Raw genomic sequence first — 20,486 nt, 5'->3', positions numbered from 1 at the left:
CAAACTTTATAGCCCATGTTTGTAGCCAAGATATATCCTCTTCCATATGTAAACTATGTATCAGATTGATAAAAAGAGAAGACTGAGCTCTTCCATTAGCTTTTATTTGAAGATGAGAATAACAGTGAAATGTTCATTTTTAACTGTACACCTAAACAAGCTTAGAGACCCTTCCACCTCACTGGCTTAAAATATGGACTCAAACCACAGTAGAATGTGACATTTTGAAGCGTGCCACTCTAGTTGGTTTGACAAGATGTGACATGACACCTTTTGTGAAAGAGCAACAAGAGACTTTCGCCTCTTGCCCCTTTGAAAGTGGTGAAACTTTTTAGAAAAAGGGTAAATGTCTAAAACATCATGGAAAAAGGTTTCCAAAAATTTAAGAATGATTCCATTTTATTGAATCACTACTACAAGAGACTTTCACCTCTTCCCCCTTTGAAAAAGGTGAAACTCTCTAGAAAAAAAATATATCTAAAAACATTGTGAAAAAAAGCTTCCAAAGAATTTAAAAATGATTCCATTCCATTGAATCAATAGTACATGAATTCATCTTAAAATTTCATTTTATTTATTAAATTTATCATAATCAAAATTCCCCATGGAAGACATTGAGAGGCATTAGAAGATATATATTTTATTTTCATAAGAGCTTGTTAAAACATACCATGGCAATTTAATAACTTTATTTAAGACATTTTGTCTCCCGCGTACAAGTAACCAAATAAAATTCCGAGGTGGGCGATGCCATTTTTGTGCAAACCCTCAAGGAGCACCCTCGAGGAGCTTTCAAGAATGGAAGAAAAACAATGGGCAACACAATTTTGTTTATACCGTGGATTTTTGAATTCTAGAGAAGGTTTCAACAAACTTGTTCAAACCATGAAGTTTTGAATTCTGGAGGAGGTTTTTAGCAATGGAGACCAACGTTTTGCTACGAGTATCCTATGTTTCCCTTCCAGTTTGATAGAGGCAGGGGATTTTTGGGGTTTTGTTCAGGGAATGGGACACCTAACTAGAACTTGTGTAGCTCCTTGATTTCGATATGGAACCCCAGACCCACATAAGGTTCAAACAGGGCTTTTCCTTTCCACCGTCACCCAAAAAATGCCCCTCTCTCACTCTCCAGGTTGTCGCATTCTCCTCCAAGGCAGTGAAAGAGGTTGATAGACCTATTCCAGAAATTCTGGAGTCGAGTAACTAATGAAAAAGCTTCGGTTGTTGGACATCCCCTTTGGAATCATACATTTCCCTAGCACAGGAACAAAACCCCTCTGAGGCTGTTGCAGCAGAGGCCGTTGATAAATCTGGGGAAGAGGGAGAAAAATCAATGGAGCCCATCGACCCGCCAAGCCTTGGGAAAGAACTTTTGATTGTATCCATTTCTCGCAGCGGTAAGTCTCTATCTAACTCCAGTTCTATTATCGAATTTATGTCTTTGGAAGATTTGATGGTTATTGAAACTAGAGTAGATTAAAGGAAAGGAGAAACCATAGTAAACTAAATTCAGCTTGAATCCATGAAATAAAATAGACTTCTTTGACTAAGACTAATTATATCCTAGCTTTAACTGATGGAATGTAAATTTGGCAGCTATGAAAAATAATGTGCAGCATGCACCGAGCATGGGTACTAGAAATTACTAATTAGACTATATCAAGGTTTTTTAAACCCAAGATGTAAAAATCATATAAAAAGTGATGGCTCTAGGCTAAACCCACGTGTGTGTCTTGATTTCCTCAATGAGTTGATATGAGAAGAAATGTTGAGATGCATTTGGCTTAGACACCAATAACATTCATACCTATTTAAATGAGATTTTAGAACATTGTGTTTCAAATTTCAAGATCCCTGAAATGATCTTTATTTTTCATGAACCCCCTTTCCTTTTATACCATAATCTCAGAAACGTAAAAATGTTGATCCTCTACCTTCAATAAGCATCTACCTAATGGGAAACCATGAACACTTTTTTTTAAACCCTCTTGATTGATGTCCAAGGGCTACGGATACTCCACCTTTTGTAGCCTTTTATGCTTCTCTGTGATACAGAAAAAGCCCTAATACAACGCCAAAGGCATGTCATTGAGCTCAAGAATAATATTATATATATGAGCTTAGATGCTAGGAACTTTATAGCTTCATATATGATTTTATATAAACCTACAACAGAGAAGGAATTCCAAGTGAGACACTATCTCCAAACCAAATTCAATTCAAGGGTGATTTCATAATAGAAGATTTGACCCTAAAGCAACAAAATCTTCCTGGTTGTAGTCATGACAAAAGGCCTTAGATATAGATCATTTGACCAACAATTTGACAGAGAGATCTATCCTAGAGATGCTTCAAGATGACTAATCTTTGAAGAGGAAGGAGGTTAGTGTTGTCAGAAAACTTCTTGTGATTTCTTTCTTCCTTGCTTGGGCTTGCCCTCACCTTAGCTCTGATACCTTGCCCTCACCTTAACTTTTATACCATTCTCGTGGGGCAACCTAAACATGACAACAGTATTGGTAAGAAGTTGTAGATTCCTGTGTTGTCTGTCTTTTAGCTTCTAGAACATCATCTGTTTTATTGAAAATTTCTGCTAAATTTAAAATTGACATACTGATCCGAGAAGAGGGTTTGCAATGCTAATAACCTCTTCCTCAGTCCATGTTGGCACACTCGAGTCTTGTTAAAGGACCAACTGTTTCTTGTGCAAAAATCGAAGCAGGCGACAACATACAACATGTTTTCTGAGAATCAAAACAACTTCTAGAAGTGTTATGACATTAATCCAACACTATGTTTATAAACCGGTTCATACCAAAGGACACAGGATGTGTAAAATGTATCCTTTAACAAAATTTTTCTTTGTTGGCTGGTTTAAAGCTTACATCCTTACTCCTATCTTGAAGAAAGGGTACTTGCTTCCCCTTCACTTCATAGGTATATGAAAACCCAGTTTTGTAAGCACCCATAACCATGAATATTATACCAACTCCCTATGGTTAGTGCATCAATAATTTAGGTGTAACACTCATTCATGTTGTAGTCATAAGGCATTTAGGTAAGGTTTTAATAACACTGGCATCCCAGACCATTAAGATCTATCCATGGCCTCAAAATGATGTATTTCCTTTACTCAATGGAACCCTCATCATTTCTCTCCCCCAATCATCAAATTTCTTCTCTTTATTTTGACTGAGAAATCAATCAACAAGTCACCATTTTAAATGTTAGATAACAATATGTTTAGCTTCTTTCTTGTGCTTACACTCTTGTATTCTCGCAGCTTCAAAATCACGAATCTTAAACACAGTCTCATGATGTGCATTCAGGGAGGCATAATTCACCCTTTCTTTGCATCAAATTACCCCCTAGCATTCCCATTACATTTACATGCCTCAATGCAAGGCATGCCAGGTCAGTACCTGCTCAGTTAAATTAGTAAATTGAGGGGCGACATTTATACCCAACGCTGCCTACCTATTCTTCCTCTTCCTATGTCGTAGTGTATGAACAGTCAGCGAGACTGGTGAGGATCCCCATTAATAATAACATCTATGTTGGCATTTGAATCTAAATGACGTGTTTCCCTTAATTATATGTTTTGGTTTTTTAACCAAAAAGGCTAACAGAGATAGAGACCCTCAAATCTGTCTACATCTGGCCCCTATGCCCATTTTCATCTATGTTTTTACCATGTCAGTGTTCGTTTATTTCCCAAAACTACATGAAATTAGTTGATCTATCCATTTTGTAATGCCTTTCATAAATTTTTCTATCAAATTCTCTGAAGTATATATGAGATCTAACAGTTCTTTTGGTTGTTGCTGACTTCATATATTTTTGCTAACCATGATATGGGTTTGATGTAGAGGATTATGATTAAGTAAGGTTGCATTGCTCGATTTCTATTTAGGAGGAGGAGAAGGAGAAAAATGGTGTTAGGGTTGAGAGCTAAAGATGCCTGTGAAAAGAGGAGGTGTGTGGAATGGAGGGTGGCAGGGCTACCAGCGTGGTAGAAATGGAGGATGGGGAGGTCGGGGTTTTCATCATCGAATAGCTGTGGTGGGCTTCCTTGTTATCTTTGTGGTCATGCCATTGGTTTTTTTGGCAGTTAGGTTTCGTCACGCCACATCTACATCTACAACTGGTAATCTTCTTCCTTCCCTCCTCCCTCGCTAGTATGCTTCTTCTTGCCCTCCTCCCTTGCTGGTAAGCTTCTTCCTACCCTCCTCCCTTGTCAGGTTTTTTCTGTCTCTTTTTTTGGGGTGGGTCAGCGTTTAATTTATCTTTATTGGCAAGCATGCCCTTTCTTAATCTGGTAGTATTACAATGAAGTGTAGAATTCTTACAACATTCAAGTAAGATCTCCATTACAATGAAGTGTAGTAATCTTATACTATTTTAGAAAGATCCCTTTCATTGAGAACCCATTGAACAATGTATTTATGTGATTTGAGCCTTGGTGGAGAATTATCATCACCCTCGGTTAACCATTGAACCAAGACCCCATGGATCTGCTTTGAAATTTGATTTGCCTTCACCACCCACAGTTAATCAATGAACCAAAACCCCATGGACCTACTTTGGAATTTGATTTTCCTTTTAGCTTTTTCGTAGGATCTGAAGGCGTAGATGTTATCAAACTTACTTTCCTCACTTATTGTCAAAAGTTTAGCACCTCTAGCATTTTTCTAGACATTTTGTGAGTTTTCTTTATAGTTTCCTTTCATTTGATCTGTGTGAAGCTGTGAACTCCATCTCTGCATTAACACGATACAATACCTACCAGGAGAAAGATTCAAAGTTTGTACCTCTCTCATGCAAGAGCAAAGGTTTTCCCAACTACCCCTAGGGTAATTTCCCTTGCCAAAGATAATGAAACCATTCATCCCGATAGCAAGAAATAACAATGATCTTTCCATTTTTTAACAAAGGGAAATTCATATTACTGGTAAATTCGCTGGGCAATTGCTTGGTGAATTCGCTGGGCACTCCTCATTCTGAGTAGGATGGTACTAAGTGTGCACTGGATTCTGCATAAGCTGGGTGGGTATTATAAAAATATATTTTTTAAGAGTTCAGTTCAACATCTTACTCATGGGAATTGAATCTTGTGGCAATTGAATCTGGGTGGGAAGGGTAACAATCATTCTTCCCATCCACTAATTATCTAAGCCAGACCCACTTTCCATCCATAAATCTAAATTCACTTCTCATCAGTCAAGCTAAAACCAGTTCTGGTCCACCCAACCTAGACCCAATTCACAATGACAATCTTGTTCACCAGCTACTTTCTGCTATACATATCATTTTCACACTATTCCCATAGTGTTCAGAGCACATTGGCCAAAACAAATGATAGATATTATACACACCATTTTATTATTGATGTGTAATGAAATCTCGATCTTCGCATATGCATGATAGCAAAGCAACCCCTTTTTAGCATTTCAGTATTTTTATAAATATTCATCTCCATCAAGTCTTTCTACCTCACCTTTTATGCATTTTTCGTCATTTAAAACAGCAGGGCACAACTTCTCAAGAGATGTATCTGTTAGAATGGTATTCTCTTTCCACATCTTGAAAACCATTTCTGTTTTTCTATTGCCATTTTGTTCTTTTTCAGGATCTGGGCAATGGACTTGCACTTACGTTAGTCTAATCCCAGAAAATAAATAGTGTCCCTAAACTGAAATTCAATCGACCTGAGTGGATTGAAATAGAGAGGAATTATTGAGGATACTAGAGCTCTGTCATATGTTTAAAATTACTCTTATCTATTTATCTATGGGGTTCACTGGAACAGGCAGATGACACAGAGAGCATTGACTCTCTCTTCCCAAAGGAGGCAAGTATAAGAAACCTGCTGCATTTGGATATCTTAATTTTGATTTCTCCCCTATTGAGCAGAGAATTGAAAATAAATTTTATTTACTGGGTAGGTGATTGATGTCATAACAGCTATCACAGAGGAGTCGAGAACTCTAAACTTAAATATTGTTGGACAGAATGACTTATCTTCCTCATGGGTATTAGAAAGCCCTCCGAAGTAAGCCAAAGGGATATTACTAACTCTGAGGTATGATTCGTGAAGATTTTGGTTATTTTCTCTATTGAACATGTAAGGAAACCTATGTGATGATGATCTAAGTAGTTGAGTAGGGTTGTATTAAGCAGGAAGTGAAAACTGGCATTGGCAGGGGTGCTTCTCTATTTCTAACAATGTACATCAAGCAGAGGCAAATGACTTCTAGAGACAGCTCCGAAAAGTTACATTCGAAACAGTACGCTGTGATCATCAATGAAGAAGGCAAGGAAAATCCTGAGGGGGGTTAAATGAATGACGAGGTGTAGAAAAAAACTTCCAACGATGAAGAACTTCTTACTAGGTTTCAAGAGGATGACACAGGAAGTGAACATTGAGATGTCAAAGAGAATGTTCTTGATGGTAAGTTTTGATTTTCCCTGGTTAACTGATCTATGATGTTGGTAGCCTACTGTAAGGTAATGTCTAGTCAAACTCCCAGGACAATGGTTGTTGTAATGCAAACCATTTGCAGCTTGAAGAAAGTCCAACAAAAGTTTCGTGGAGGGTAAAATTCTTTGCTGCACTAGATCGCTAATTTTTGTTCTCATGGAAAATGGAATTGTTATATTATTTTCCAAAATCCTTTTTGAATCTTACTTCTCCAATAGAACAAATTTATATTTCTTTGATTTTAGCATAGTATGCTTTAATTTATAGTAGTTTAATGCTTACAGCAATTGAGACAAAAGAGGAGAGAGAAAAGGTCAACAGAGCTGATTCAACAGGATGAAGAAAAACGAGTTGATCTTGAGAACGCAATAATTAAACATTCCAAGGAGGCAGATTCTGCTATCCTGAGAAAATACAACATTTGGAGGTGGGAGAATGAGAACGAGAATTCTTACTCCATTGTTGGATTGATGCGAGACCAACTGATCATAGCTAGGGTGTATTCAAGCATTTCCCAGGCTAGGAATAATCTTGATTTATACCAAGAATTGATGTTTTGTATTAAAGAATGTCAGCGTACATTGGGTGAGGCTAATGTAGATTCTGATCTACCTCAAAGGTAATAGTATTCACATTGGCTGCTTCTAAATCAAGAGTAGTAAGTGCTTCCATTTGCATTTGGTGTTCATATCCTTTGTTTCTTTTAAAGTTGCAGTTTGTGTGTCAATCTTTCTGCTTTTCATTCTCTTTTTCATGGCCAATAATTGATATGAATGTTTTAGTTCACCTGGGAATATCAATGCTATGGGTCATGTCCTATCCAAGGCTAGAGAACAATTTTATGAGTGTGGGACAGTACCAAAGAAGTTGCGAGCCATGATTCAGTCTGCAGACGAGCAAGTAAGGACCTTGAAAAAGCAAAGTACATTTTTAAGTCAGCTGGCAGTAAAGACTGTTCCCAGGGGCCTGCACTATCTGTCCATGCAATTGACCATGGATTATTACTTGCTTTCCCTTGGAAAGCGAAATTTCATAAAAAGGACAAGTTGGAGGATCCAACTCTTTATCACTATGCATTAGTTTCTGACAATGTATTGGTTGCATCTGTGGTTGTGAATTCAACTATCATGAATACTAAGGTGAAGTTTTATGAATTTGAAATACTCTAAAGTTTGGAAGTCCAACATTTTACATTTAATATTTAGATCTCATTGTAGGTGATTTACTTGTGTTTGCAGGAATCTCAGAAACATGTATTTCATCTCATAACAGACAAGTAAAATTTTTGGGCCACGAAAATGTGGTTTTTACTTAATCCCCCAAGGAAAGCTCCAATACATGTAGAAAATGATGATGATTTTAAATGGCTCAATTCCTCCTATTGCCCTGTTCTTCGCCAACTTGAATCCGCAGCTATGAAAGAGTATTATTTAAAGGCAGATCACTCAACTACACTTTCAGCACGTTCCTCCAATTTGAAATATATAAATCCAAAATATTTTTCCATGCTAAATCATCTTCTTTTTTATCTTCCACAAGTTTATCCCAAACTAGACAAGATCCTTTTCTGGGATGATGATATTGTGGTGCAGAAATATTTGACACCCTTGTGGTCAGTAGTTCTTCATGGAAAGGTTAATGGTTCAGTGGGAACTTGTGGAGAAAGCTTTCATCGATTTGACAAATACGTTAATTTTTCCAATCCACACATAGCCATGCACTTTGATCCTAATGCTTATGGTTGGGCATATGGGATGAATGTATTTGATCTCAAAGAATGGAAGAAAGAAGATATAACTGGAATATATCACAAGTGGCAGAGCATGGTAAGTGTGTAGTGTGGTTTATTTATGTTAATTCGTGTAATGCTTACTTTAAAGTATTTGAAGTAAATCTCAAGTAATTAGCTAGAAAACTTAATGGGTTTTTCTATGTTCGATTTCTAAGTTTTTCTTTTATTGTATGTCAGAATGAGGATAGAGTGTTGTGGAAGCTTGGAACACTACCCACTAGATTTTCACATTGGTTGCTTCTAAATCGATAGTTTTAAGTGCTTCCATTTGCATTTGGTGTTCATATCCTTTGTTTCTTTTAAATTTACAATCTGCGTGTCAAAATTTCTGGTTTTCATTCTCTTTTTCATGACCAGTAATTGATATGAATGTTTCAGTGCACCTAAGAAGATCAAGGCTATGGGTCATGTCCTATTCAAGGGTAGAGAACAATTTTATGGCTGTTTGACAATAACAAAGAAGTTGCAAAACATGCTTCAGTCTACAGATGATCAAGTAAGGACCTTGGAAAAGCAAAGTAAACTTTTATGTCAGGTGGCAACAAAGTCTGTTCCCAAGGGCCCGCACTGTCTGTCCATGTGATTGACCATAGATTATTACTTTCTTCCTCTTGAAAAGTGATAATTTCCTAAACAGGAAAAGTTGGAGTATCCGACTCTTTATCACTATGCATTATTTTCTGACAATGTATTGGCTGCATCTGTGGTTGTGAATTCAACTGTCATGAATGCTAAGGTGAAGTGTTATTAATTTAAATTACTCTAAAGTTTGGAAGTCCAACAGTTTTGCTACATTTTACATTTAATATTTGGATCTCATTGTAGGTGATTTACATGTGTTTGCAGGAATCTGAGAAACATGTATTTCATCTCATCATGGACAAGTTAAATTTTGGGGCCATGAAAACATGGTTTTTACTTAATCCCCCAGGGAAAGCTACGATACATGTAGAAAATGTTATGATTTTAAATGGCTCAATTCCTCCTATTGCCCTGTGCTTCACCAACTTGAATCCGCAGCTATTAAAGAGTATTATTTCAAGGTAGATCACTCGACTACACTCTCATCGCGTTCCTCCAATTTGAAATATATAAATCCAAAATATTTATCTGTGCTAAATCATCTTCATTTCTATCTTCCACAAGTTTATCTCAAAATGGACAAGATCCATTTCTTGGATGATGATATTGTGGTGCAAAAAGATTTGATGCCCTTGTGGTCAGTAGATCTTCATGGAAAGGTTAATGGTTCAGTGGAAACTTGTGGAGAAAGCTTTCGCCAGTTTGACAAATACCTTAATTTTTCCAATCCGCACATAGCCAAGCACTTTGATCCTAATGCTTGTGGTTGGGCATATGGGATGAATATATTTGATCTCAAAGAATGGGAGAAATAAGAAATAACTGGAATATATCACAAGTGGCAGAACACTGTAAGTGTGTAGTGTGGTTTATTTATGTTAATTCCTGTGATGCTTACTTTAAAGTATTTGAAGTAATCTGAAGTAATTAGCTAAAAAAGCTTAATGGGTTTTTCTTTGTTCGATTTCTAAGTTTTTCTTTTATTGTATGTTAGAATGAGGATAGAGTGTTGTGGAAGCTTGGAACACTACCCCCTGGATTGAACGTTTTATGGCTTGACCCATTCCTTGGACAAGTCTTGGCATGTGCTAGGTTTAGCATGTAATCCTAACGTGGACTGTTTAGACATTGACAATGCAGCTGCTGTTGATTACAATGGAAACATGAAACCTTGGTTAGAGCTGGAAATGACGAAGTGCAGGCCTTACTAGACAAAATATATAAAATATGATCAGCCTTTCTTACAACAATTCAATATAAATGAATAGTTGTGACCTCAATATTCATACTACAATAGATTGTCAAATGTAAAGTGTAAATGCCCTTGATTCTGGTTGATAATTCATTCTAATTCATTTGCTTTTGGAGTTCCACAGAAGGTTTCTAGTTTATGGCATAATGAGTCAAGTTTTTGGAGGTGCAGTGGCCTAGCCAAGTTTAAGATTTACAAATTTTATGCCCTCATTGTATTCCTTCATAGTTGGAAGTAAAATCCTATATAAGTATTCTTTTCTTTGTTAGTTAATATTTCTCTTTCATCAATTAATTACAAAAATTGTTCTTCCAAGAACAAAAAGAAGTATGAGACACAAAGATTTAGGCTTTCAAGGTAGGGCAAAACCTCTCAATAGGGGAAAACCCAACAATCCTCCTCTTATTGAATTTATTCAAAATGAGATATCCAACACAAGACCAAAGAGTCCCTCCAAGTGAGCCCTCCTCTTTAACTCAAGGTCAATAGTTGAGTCTCTGCCTAGTCAAAGTCAGAAGCAACTTCTGAATTTCTGTCCTTATTGCAGGTTTAGTCTCTTATTATAATACAATGACTTCCAATTACAAACTCTTTGCCTTCTATTACTGATCTTTGGTTACTACGGCAAACCCATGACTCTTTACCACGGACATTCAGATCCTGTTGCAAATAGATAGCTTTAGATTGAGATTTGGATTAGTCACAGACTTCGGTTTCTTCAAGTGTTGTAGACTTCTTTTTATCCTCAGTTTCACTTCTCCCGTTGGATTACAGACTTCGAGCTTTTTCAATTTCTTGGTTGCTACCCAAAAGAGGTCAAATATAGGCTAAAACGCCTAGATATCATTCTCCATGGGCTTTGACTTAACTAAAAAAAGAGCGACTATGCCTGGATTGGACAACACTGAAACTAGCTCAATTTTATGTTTAGCTGCCATGACCAATTCCTTCATTTTCCAATAGCAGCTATGCTACAATAGTCTCACATGGAGCGAGGGTTAATTTGCACATGGACATCTCTCTTTTGACAATGAAGGCAATGTGCTAGGCTCTCATCTAATATATGTTCCTAATATATAATAAACTTATGGTGTATGAGTTATCATCATTCTTACTCCTTAGTTATATTATATGTGCTCCTTGTATTTGTGCTCATGGCTGAAATAAATAACTCTCCATTGAATTTCTATTAGCATCATTCAGAAACTCTTGATTCATTGATGCTCTATGAAATGCATAAGCTCTGAGTTACTCATAATCCAATTTCTTTTTGAGTTAGAGATCAATTGCCATGGTTCTGGAGTTGTTGCATTTGCTCAAGGAGTTGCTAATTTGGTTTTTGTACGACTGTTAGGAATTTCTCTCTCCTTACCAAGAGTGTTCTTAAGCATTCTTGGGTGGATTTCTACTTACTAGAGTCATTTCCCTCTCCCCTGAGCATTATTTTCATTTGCTGGGGTGAGTTTGAGCTCAATCTTGATTGTCGAAGAGGCCATAGATACTAGACAAGGCCATACATAATTGTAGGAGATCATTGGCTTTCCAATATCCCTTCATTCCCATAAATCCATCGAATACATGGGTGTTGAAATCTACAAGGCAAAGCATTCTTGATGTGTATTTATGGTAGAATGTAATTATATTATAATGTTGTTAAATTGAGATTCATTACTTGAGTGATTCAAATTATATGTTGTTCCAATGGTATTGGGAATCGTTACATGAGAACCCATTAACTACAATTATTCACCAATAATATCCAAAGGTTGTTTTGTACTAGAATGATGATTGTCGAGTATGATGTATAATGAGGATAAGGTTGAAGAAATGAATGAGGAGAAATTGCATTCAAGGGGCAGTGCAGATGAAAGTTCTACTGTAGAAAAAGAAAATAAAAATGTATGGACAAATTCTGATGAAGAACATGCAACATCAGCCAACTTCGATGAAAACACAAAGTGTGAACAGTTTGAGCTGTCTGATTTTGCACTTATTTCATATTCAACTGGTGGATCTGTATCTTCTTGTATTGATAATATGGAAGATCAAGATTACATACAACAATGTATACACAAATTTACCTTAATGAAAAGTGTTGGGCAAAAGACCCTCAAGGAAAGCTCCCCTAAGACAAGTATCAAGTCAACAAGCAAAAACTGTTGTAAAGATGCTAGCAGTTAATTGTCCAAGGGTGATTTTTGGATGCCCTCACAAGAACTAAAGATTGTATCCCACTATCCAAAGGATCTTCTCTCAACTAAAAAGGGTATGCTAATAAATGCTTATGGGAAAAAGGCACAACACATTTATCTTTGGTTGGGAGTTTATCCATATTGCCCATGATGTAAATAGTTATAATGTCATGTTGAGTAGATTTTTGGCACACCTTTAAGAAGGTATCATTATCGAATGGGGGCTAGAAATCTAAAATGTTATCCATTGAATTAGATATAGGATTATATTTGTCTAGATGGGAAGGTTGATATAGTTTGAGCTTGTAGGAATTAATTATTGGAGAATACCCTATTGCAGAGGAAGCTTTGGGTTGAATGAAATTTGATGAACCTACTGTAGAATATGTGAGCTAAATTTTTTATTTTTAATATATTTTTGCCTTATACTATTTCTTATGATGGATGGCATATGATATGTAGGAAGCTTTTCACTCTATAGAAGATATTCATGGCCTTGTGTATGGTCAAGAAGATTCCTAAACCTCAAATGACGACAATCTGCTATTCAAAGTTAACAAAGATATTTTGGATATTAGAAAGTCATTTGTATCATGCTTATGCATGGTACAAGCTCTATATCCTCTAGAAAAGCTACAATAAATACTTAGCATAGAAGGATTTGTAGTTGATGGCATCATCTGGATTGTTGGCTGCCATTGTGAAATGGGATGAGGGAAATGTGTAGAAAAATCATATTCTAGAAACCATTTATCTTTGGTTGGGAGTTTACCCATATTGCCCATGATGTAAATAGTTATAATGTCATGTTGAGTAGATTTTTGGCACACCTTTAAGAAGGTATCACTATCGAATGGGGGCCAGAAATCTAAAATGTTATCTATTGAATTAGATATAGGATTATATTTGTTAAGATGGGAAGGTTGATATAGTTTGATCTTGTAGGAATTAGTTATTGGAGAATACCCTATTGTAGAGGAAGCTTTGGGTTGAATGAAATTTCATGAACCTACTATGGAATCTGTGAGCTAAATTATTTTTATTTTTAAAATATTTTTTCCTTATACTATTTCTTGTAACAGATGGCATATGATATGTAGGAAGCTTTTCACTCTATAGAAGATATTCATGGCCTTGTGTATGGTCAAGAATATTCCTAAACCTCAAATGACGACAATCTACTATTCAAAGTTAACAAAGATATTTTAGATATTAGAAAGTCATTTGTATCATGCTTATGCATGGTACAAGCTCTATATCCTCCAGAAAAGCTACAATAAATACTTAGCATAGAAGGATTTATAGCTGATGGCATCATCTAGATTGTTGGATGCCATTTCTATTATGCCCTATGATCACAAGCATGGGGCTCGCCATTTTGAGCTGGAGAATGAGAAGGAAAGAAGTTCAAGAATGGCTAGTCTTCTAAGTTTTGGGATTTAGTTTGGATTCTAAAATGGATACCAGAGAAGTGGTAAGTTATTTCAATGAAAGGGGTTAAGTTCATCTGTCACTGTTTGAGATGTTTGCATTTGTATAGGTTTATCTAGTATAAGTATTATATTTTATGCTTAGTTCAAGGAGTTTTCTTCCAATATGTCTAATAATAATATTTTTTTTGGCAGTTGTCATGCTCAACACTTCTATCTGAAGTGGTAAGTAATAGGTATAGAGATCATTAAAGAGTTTATTTTTGAAATTAAGTCTTTCCTTGATGTTGCTGAGAAGTTAGAGCACACATATATTCTTCTAAGCACTTTTTATGCTTGTACAAGTTACCTCCCATATGTCTTTCCATATGTACCTTGTACCTTGTTACCTCCCAGTGTACCTTGTTACCTCCAAACTTGCAAGTAAACTGTTACCTTCCATATGAAGAATTATCAGCCACTGAGACAGAAATCAATGTTTCACTTGCCAAAGGTCCCAATGTTCAATCAAAAGCAGTACCCATAGCAGCAACTCCACCTCTTGTCCTAGATCTTCTTGGTTATTTGATAGGTTTAGGCAATGCACTTGTCCCTAAAGATTAGTGAGCAATAGGCTCTAGGTGGGCATTAGATAGTCAATTCCATTTCATTTTGTAAATAACAAATGGAAAAAATTGGCTTTATTGTTGTTAGATGTGAATTGTATTTACTATGATAAGCATCAACCTGATTAAAGCAACTTGTGATATTTGGTTAATGCTTTGTGTAGGCCTTCATTGCCTATTTTACTTGCAACATCAGTATGTCAAGGCCTTCAGATCAATGGGAAACTTATATGGTGCGATGGTCAATTTTTTTACAGCTTGAAGCTTTAGAATAACTCTTTTGGTCTTGCAGCTACTGGACCTCTACAGGTACAGTTCATAAAATGTGAAAATAGTTGAGATATTAGTTCTATTTACTGTAAATATTGCTAGTTTAAAAGGATGTAGATGCACATCTATTTTGAGTCCATTTCCTAAGTTTCATTCTTGGTAAATTAGGTGCCACCATTGCAGCCTGGTAGCTCAACACACACACTGCTACCAATGGTACTATTTCAAAACATATCTCCTAGACTGGAAAACGCTCTTTTGTAGGTGGAAGTAAAAAATAATCAACAACTTGTTTGGTATTTTAATGATAATATTTCATTTGAATTTTTCTTCATTGAGGATGGCAGGATGGAGCGTGCAACATTTCTAGATGTAATAATGAATGATAGGATCTAAATTTTAAGCTTTGGAATTTTTCTTCATTGAGGATGGCAAGATGGAGCGTGCAAGGTTTTTGGAGGTAATAATGAAGGCTAGGACCATTCCCTCTCTACCACTCTGCCTGCGCTTTCGACTGTGTTGGATTTTTAGGACTTTATGGTCAGAAGGACTGGGGAGGACGAACAAGTCCAAGAGATCAAAAGGGGAAGAGGAAGAGCACATAGACGGTGAGCTTGTTCTCTCCATTGAAAAGTTGCAGGAAATCCAAGATGAGCTTGAGAGGGTAAGTTCTCATGCACTCTGAAAACTGCTTTTTGGGGTTATTTTATTTTATTTATTTATTTTTAAATTGGTTTTTTCTTATCTTTTTTAAAAACATTTTGCCCATTCCTTTCACTATGTATTATTTTCTTAATTTATTGGTGCATATGTGGATTGATTGAATTTTTGCTTGTTCGTGGGCTGCTTGAGAATGATTTGTTACAACCCTTAAGAGTGGGTTTGAGGAAAAGAGTGGTTTTTCAGTAAACCCACACTTCATCTTCATATTCGTTCAAACTTTTGGCTATGGACATTTTGGTTGGTTTACATATATTGTTTTTCCAAAGGAAAAATTGAAGCTAGAACATCCTCAAATTAGTTATTTCAGGTTTTTTGCCATATCCATTTATTGTTTGGGCATGAGTTGGTAAAGCTCAGGGTTCAACAAATATAATATTTTATGTGACAATTCTTGATCAGTTACAGTCTGCCTGCTTATGATTAGGTTCATAATGACCTGGTGACCTGAGGCTCTCTCAATGTAGTATGCCACACTCCTAAATCCCTTTTGGTCTCAATTACAGTGTGCACGTTTATGATAAGGTCATAGTGGCCTGGTCACCTGGGGTACTTTCAGCCTAGTCACTACCCCAAAAGGATGTAACAAGGTTGCTAGACTTAATGGAAAAAGATCGCAATTCTATTCAGCACTTGCCCTTAGGGAAGGGTAGACCTGCCTTACCTATATGGTTGTTGACAGTTGGCTTATTCTTACATTAATCTTTCTTAGAGGAATTAGTCGAAAGAGTTTAAGTTGGATTCTGGATGATAATTAGAGTATTCCTACATTACATATTTGTAATTTCATAGTTTCATTCAATTGAGGAAGAACCAGATTCATTGTATCACTTTTGTTTTCCCTTTCCCCACTTATATAGCATTGTTGCAGCTCTGGATTTTATTTTTTCTTTCTACTTTTTCTCTCTGAGATTGAATCTAAAGTTTCTAGTACCTAGCAGAGCCTTTTTCTCTTCTATCATAAGATGCATATGTGTGTAAACCTATGTAGTTGATGAAATAAGTTTGGAGTGGATTGAAACAGTGAGAATTTGTTGTGGCGGTGGTGATGAATCATTTTTTCAATTGAGCATGACATGTCTATATGATATAATGGAGAAAAATGGAAAACAAAGTGAAATTTTTAAAGGGTGCATTGAGCTGCTCTCTTTTGGCTATTCATCTCCAGTTATGTTGAATGTTAGAAATGGGGGCCAACTGCAAAACTTTTTTTCTTTCATGAGACTGCAGAAATTGGTCTCCAAATGAATTGAAAATGTCCTAGTGCACTCTGGGTTGTTCTATTAGTAGTCTTACATGGGATGTTTGTATTCAATTCATTCAGGTTATTATTTTTTTTAGTTATTACATGATGTACAACTGTGTGGGGCCTTCTACATGGGTAAATTGCACTTCGGTATTATGGACAATTGAGTCCTCAATTATTTTTTGTGCTTTGCCTTTCACTACAGGGTCTTTAACATTCATTACTATTTGATACGCTGAGAATTAAATATCATCTGCCCTTCTTTGTGCTTTTCCTTTCAATATAACGTCTTTAACATTCAATACTGTTTGATATGCTGAGCATTAAATATCATTTTCCCTTCACCATAAAGCATAAAAAAATAAATCTTTCTTTATATATAATTTATTTGAATGAAAAAAGGGAGAGAGTTGTTGTTTCAATTTCTCTAGAGTGGCATACACCAAACTGTGAAATACATCGCTTCTATTTTGACATAATAAGCATGCAGTTCATGGAATTAAAAATTGAATTATATCAAAGCTACAAATCAGAACACCCATTTTTAAAAATCCTACTATCAGGGAACAACATGGAAATATGCTTATTTCCATTAGAATCAAGTGTCAAGGCTATGATACATAGCTTAATGTTATGAACATTGCAGCCTGTTTACATCAGATCACCATTGTGAACTAATGACATTCTAGGAAGGGGCATCTTCCTTGTGTACAATCTAAAACAAGTTCTTTATTAGATATATCAAATTTTCTGATAATACAACATTCAATAATCATGTGATTCTAGTTCCTATGAATAGTAATAATGGGATACATAGAACTGAGAATTGACCATGGTTAGAAATGTCTAATCTCAGTAATTAGGCAGGGAAGACTGCAACCGAAGAAGGTGATGATAGCAATCTGCAGCAGAAGGCCTCTGATCTGGGTCTTGTTCCAAGCATCTATTCTGTAAATTCCTCAACAACTCAAACACATTTAGCCCACTTGTCCTGATAAGGTGTCCAATACTCCACACATCAAATTTAACCCCATGAACACCCCTAGACATCTCAAGAGCATGGTTCAAGCCACTAAGATTATGAGGGTAAATCTGAGGTGCACCAATGGCATCCTCAAATTCTATTATAAACCACTCATCTAATTCAATGTTCTTCATCACGTTATCCCACCTGAGATCCCTGTGCATAAACAAAAGGGTGTGCAAAGACACCAATGCCATGGTCACAAATGTCAGAGCTTCCACAAGCTGTTTGGGTTTGGTGTTTGGGTTTGTTCGTAGTTTTTAATTTTTATCTTTTTTTTTTAATTTAAAATCAATGACCATAAATATAATTTAAAGGATTGCCATATCTTTTCACTTGGTTTGGTGTTTGGGTTTGTTCGTAGTTTTTCATTTTTATCTTTTAACTTTTTTCTTTAATTTAAAATCAATGACTATAAATGTAATTTTAAGGATTGGCATAACTCTTCACATAATTTTCTAAAGTGTGCTAACTCAATGGAAGAGCATCTACTTTAGGAGGTAACATGAATTAACCAATGATTTTTTAGTTCATTTTTAATTAAATGTTTTTTATATCGATTTATTTCAATGGTGAGATATTTTTGGATTCATTGTTTTGTATTGTCTCTAAAGAGACAAAAGTCATCTTTAAATAAATTTTTTATCGTTTCTAGAGAGACAATAGCTAGTATTAAAGACATATTTTCTCTAACCCAAGTGTTGTCTTTAGAGAGACAAAAATGAAATTGTCTCCAGTGAGACAAAAATGAGATTGTCTCCTAAGAGACAATAATGGTTGTGTTGTATACTCTCTTTATAGAGACAATATTTTTTAAGACAATAATCTTTAAAACAATATACTTTAAGACAATTTTTTCAAGGCAATAATATTTAGGACACTATTTTTTAAGACAATAATCTTTAAGATAATAATTTTTGAGAGACCGGCTTATTAAGACAACACAATATTTTTTTTGTCTTAAGACAATTTACCCAAAAATTGTCTCAAATATTGTCTTAACGCCCTCCTTTATGTAGTAGTGTAAACTAATTGTATATCAACACATAGTAAGTCCTAGATAAACCAATAATCTTGCACTGCATTTATTCTTTCCCATATCTACCATGCAATAATAATGTACTTAACCAGAACCAAAAGAAAAGAAATCAATGACGCCTTTGTGTAGACCAAAAAGGAAGCGAAATCATGAACCATGACATATTTGTGCATATACTACACTGAAGAAATATTTAACTGCATGTATTGCACTGAAGAAATATGAAGCAAGATATCACATAAATATCTATAAATATGTAACAATAGGTACACTTAAATTTAATAGATACATTTAAATGAATATATACATTAAATTTAATTTTGATTGATAATTTTTTATTTAATTAATTATTCAATTGACTACTTATTAGGAGATATCACGACAAGACCATAAAATCATTAAAACAAAGTAACCACACAGGTAGGTTTTGCTCAGACATAAATCAGAATTACAATATACCAGTGTCCATCTTCTTCTATTTATAAGTAAATAGAGTATTTGGCTCTAAACTAAATATATATCAACACATAGTCAGTCTTAGATAAACAGGTAATTTTCGACTGCGTTTATTCTTTCCCATACCTGGCACGCAATAATAATGTACTTAACCAAAACCTTGAATTGATATGGGAATGCCTTATAAGTAGACTATTTGGCTCTAAACTAACTATATATCAAAACATAGTTAGTCTTAGATAAACAGATAATCTTCTACTGCATTTATTCTTTCCCATACCTGCCATGCAATGACAATGTAATTAACCCTAAGGAAAAGAAGTTCATGACATATTTAATGCCAAAATTATTAACGATGACATATTTCTGCATATTGTGCAGTAGTGAAGCAAAAGCGAAGCATAAATTTCAAAGAGGAAAACAAAAGCCACTTAGTATAAGATGGTCTAGTTAACTTACCATTACCTAGTGTCATAAGTTGCTCTACAACTTTATCGGGCTGTTGTTGCCACAGCCTTTGTTGTTGCCTTTCCATGCAATGACAATGTAATGGTGTTGTCATTATTCCTCGTGTTGTTATTGTTCATGGTTTTGTCACTCTTGGTGTTGTGATTGTTCATGGTTTTGCCACTATTGGTGTTGTTATTGTTCATGGTGTTGTTGCTCTTGTTGCCACCGCCTTTGTTGTTGCTCTTGGTGTTGTTATTGCTGCCGCTTTATTGTTGCTCATGGTGTGGTTTCTCTTATTGTCGCCGCCTTTGTAGTTGCTCCTGGTGTTGTTATTGCTGCCGCTGACGTTGTTCATGTTGTTGGCTTACGAATATTGAAATTGGAACGCCTTCGAAGGCAACAATAATATGAGCAAATCAATGATATCTCACAGATTAGAAATATACAACCATACCTAGAACTAGAGTAGGGAAAATTTCGTAAGTAGAGGTGAGAAATTCAATTGCATAGCCTGCCTTATATAGAAGTAGGCGAACTCCAAACACGGATTTGAAAACCATCTGCACTCCCAACCAGGGTCAAGTTTTGAAGTTTTCATGTATTAAATTTACATGAATGACATCATCAATCATGCAAAGACCAACATCACGAGGATGACATATTGTGGACACTCTGTTGGGCAGACGAGTTATTCTTTTTGAGATTGAAGTGCTTAATCATAAATGTGATTTCTTTAGTATTTGTAACTGTTCAAAAACTTTTACTTTTATCATGGGACCCATTAACCCTTTAGTAGTAGACTTTTACCATGTGAATTTAGGTATCACATGTTGCTTTATAATTCGGAAGGAAATCTAGTGTGGTTATATGAAAATCTAGTTTATGTGGTGTACTTTTTAATTATTATTAATAATAAGGTAATCTTGCATTGAATTTAGGTATCACAC

General features: G+C 35.5%; 1 protein-coding gene across 2 annotated transcripts; it reads left to right on the top strand.

The window, feature by feature from the left end:
* Positions 1-1,423: 1,423 nt before the first annotated feature.
* On the top strand, positions 1,424-9,712 carry LOC149213124 (polygalacturonate 4-alpha-galacturonosyltransferase-like). Of its 2 annotated transcripts, none has more exons than XR_016250790.1 (7): positions 1,424-6,451; positions 6,766-7,100; positions 7,264-7,620; positions 7,720-8,307; positions 8,451-8,506; positions 8,652-9,009; positions 9,120-9,234. XR_016250790.1 is itself a non-coding variant. In XM_089391959.1 (7 exons), exons 4-7 carry the CDS (start codon positions 7,780-7,782, stop codon positions 9,318-9,320), a joined length of 903 nt encoding a protein of 300 aa, XP_089248085.1. In that variant the 5' UTR covers positions 1,424-6,451; positions 6,766-7,100; positions 7,264-7,620; positions 7,720-7,779; the 3' UTR covers positions 9,321-9,712. The 2 variants fall into 2 exon arrangements, 1 of the variants encoding a protein (XP_089248085.1); XM_089391959.1 differs by having other exon boundaries at positions 8,652-8,769; positions 9,120-9,712.
* Positions 9,713-20,486: the final 10,774 nt, after the last annotated feature.

Source organism: Pinus tabuliformis, chromosome 1_1 (genome assembly GCF_031772625.1).
Source record: "Pinus tabuliformis cultivar Carrire ecotype Pingquan chromosome 1_1, CPIR1, whole genome shotgun sequence".
NCBI lineage: Eukaryota > Viridiplantae > Streptophyta > Pinopsida > Pinales > Pinaceae > Pinus > Pinus tabuliformis.
This window is presented reverse-complemented; position numbering and strand designations above follow the sequence as displayed.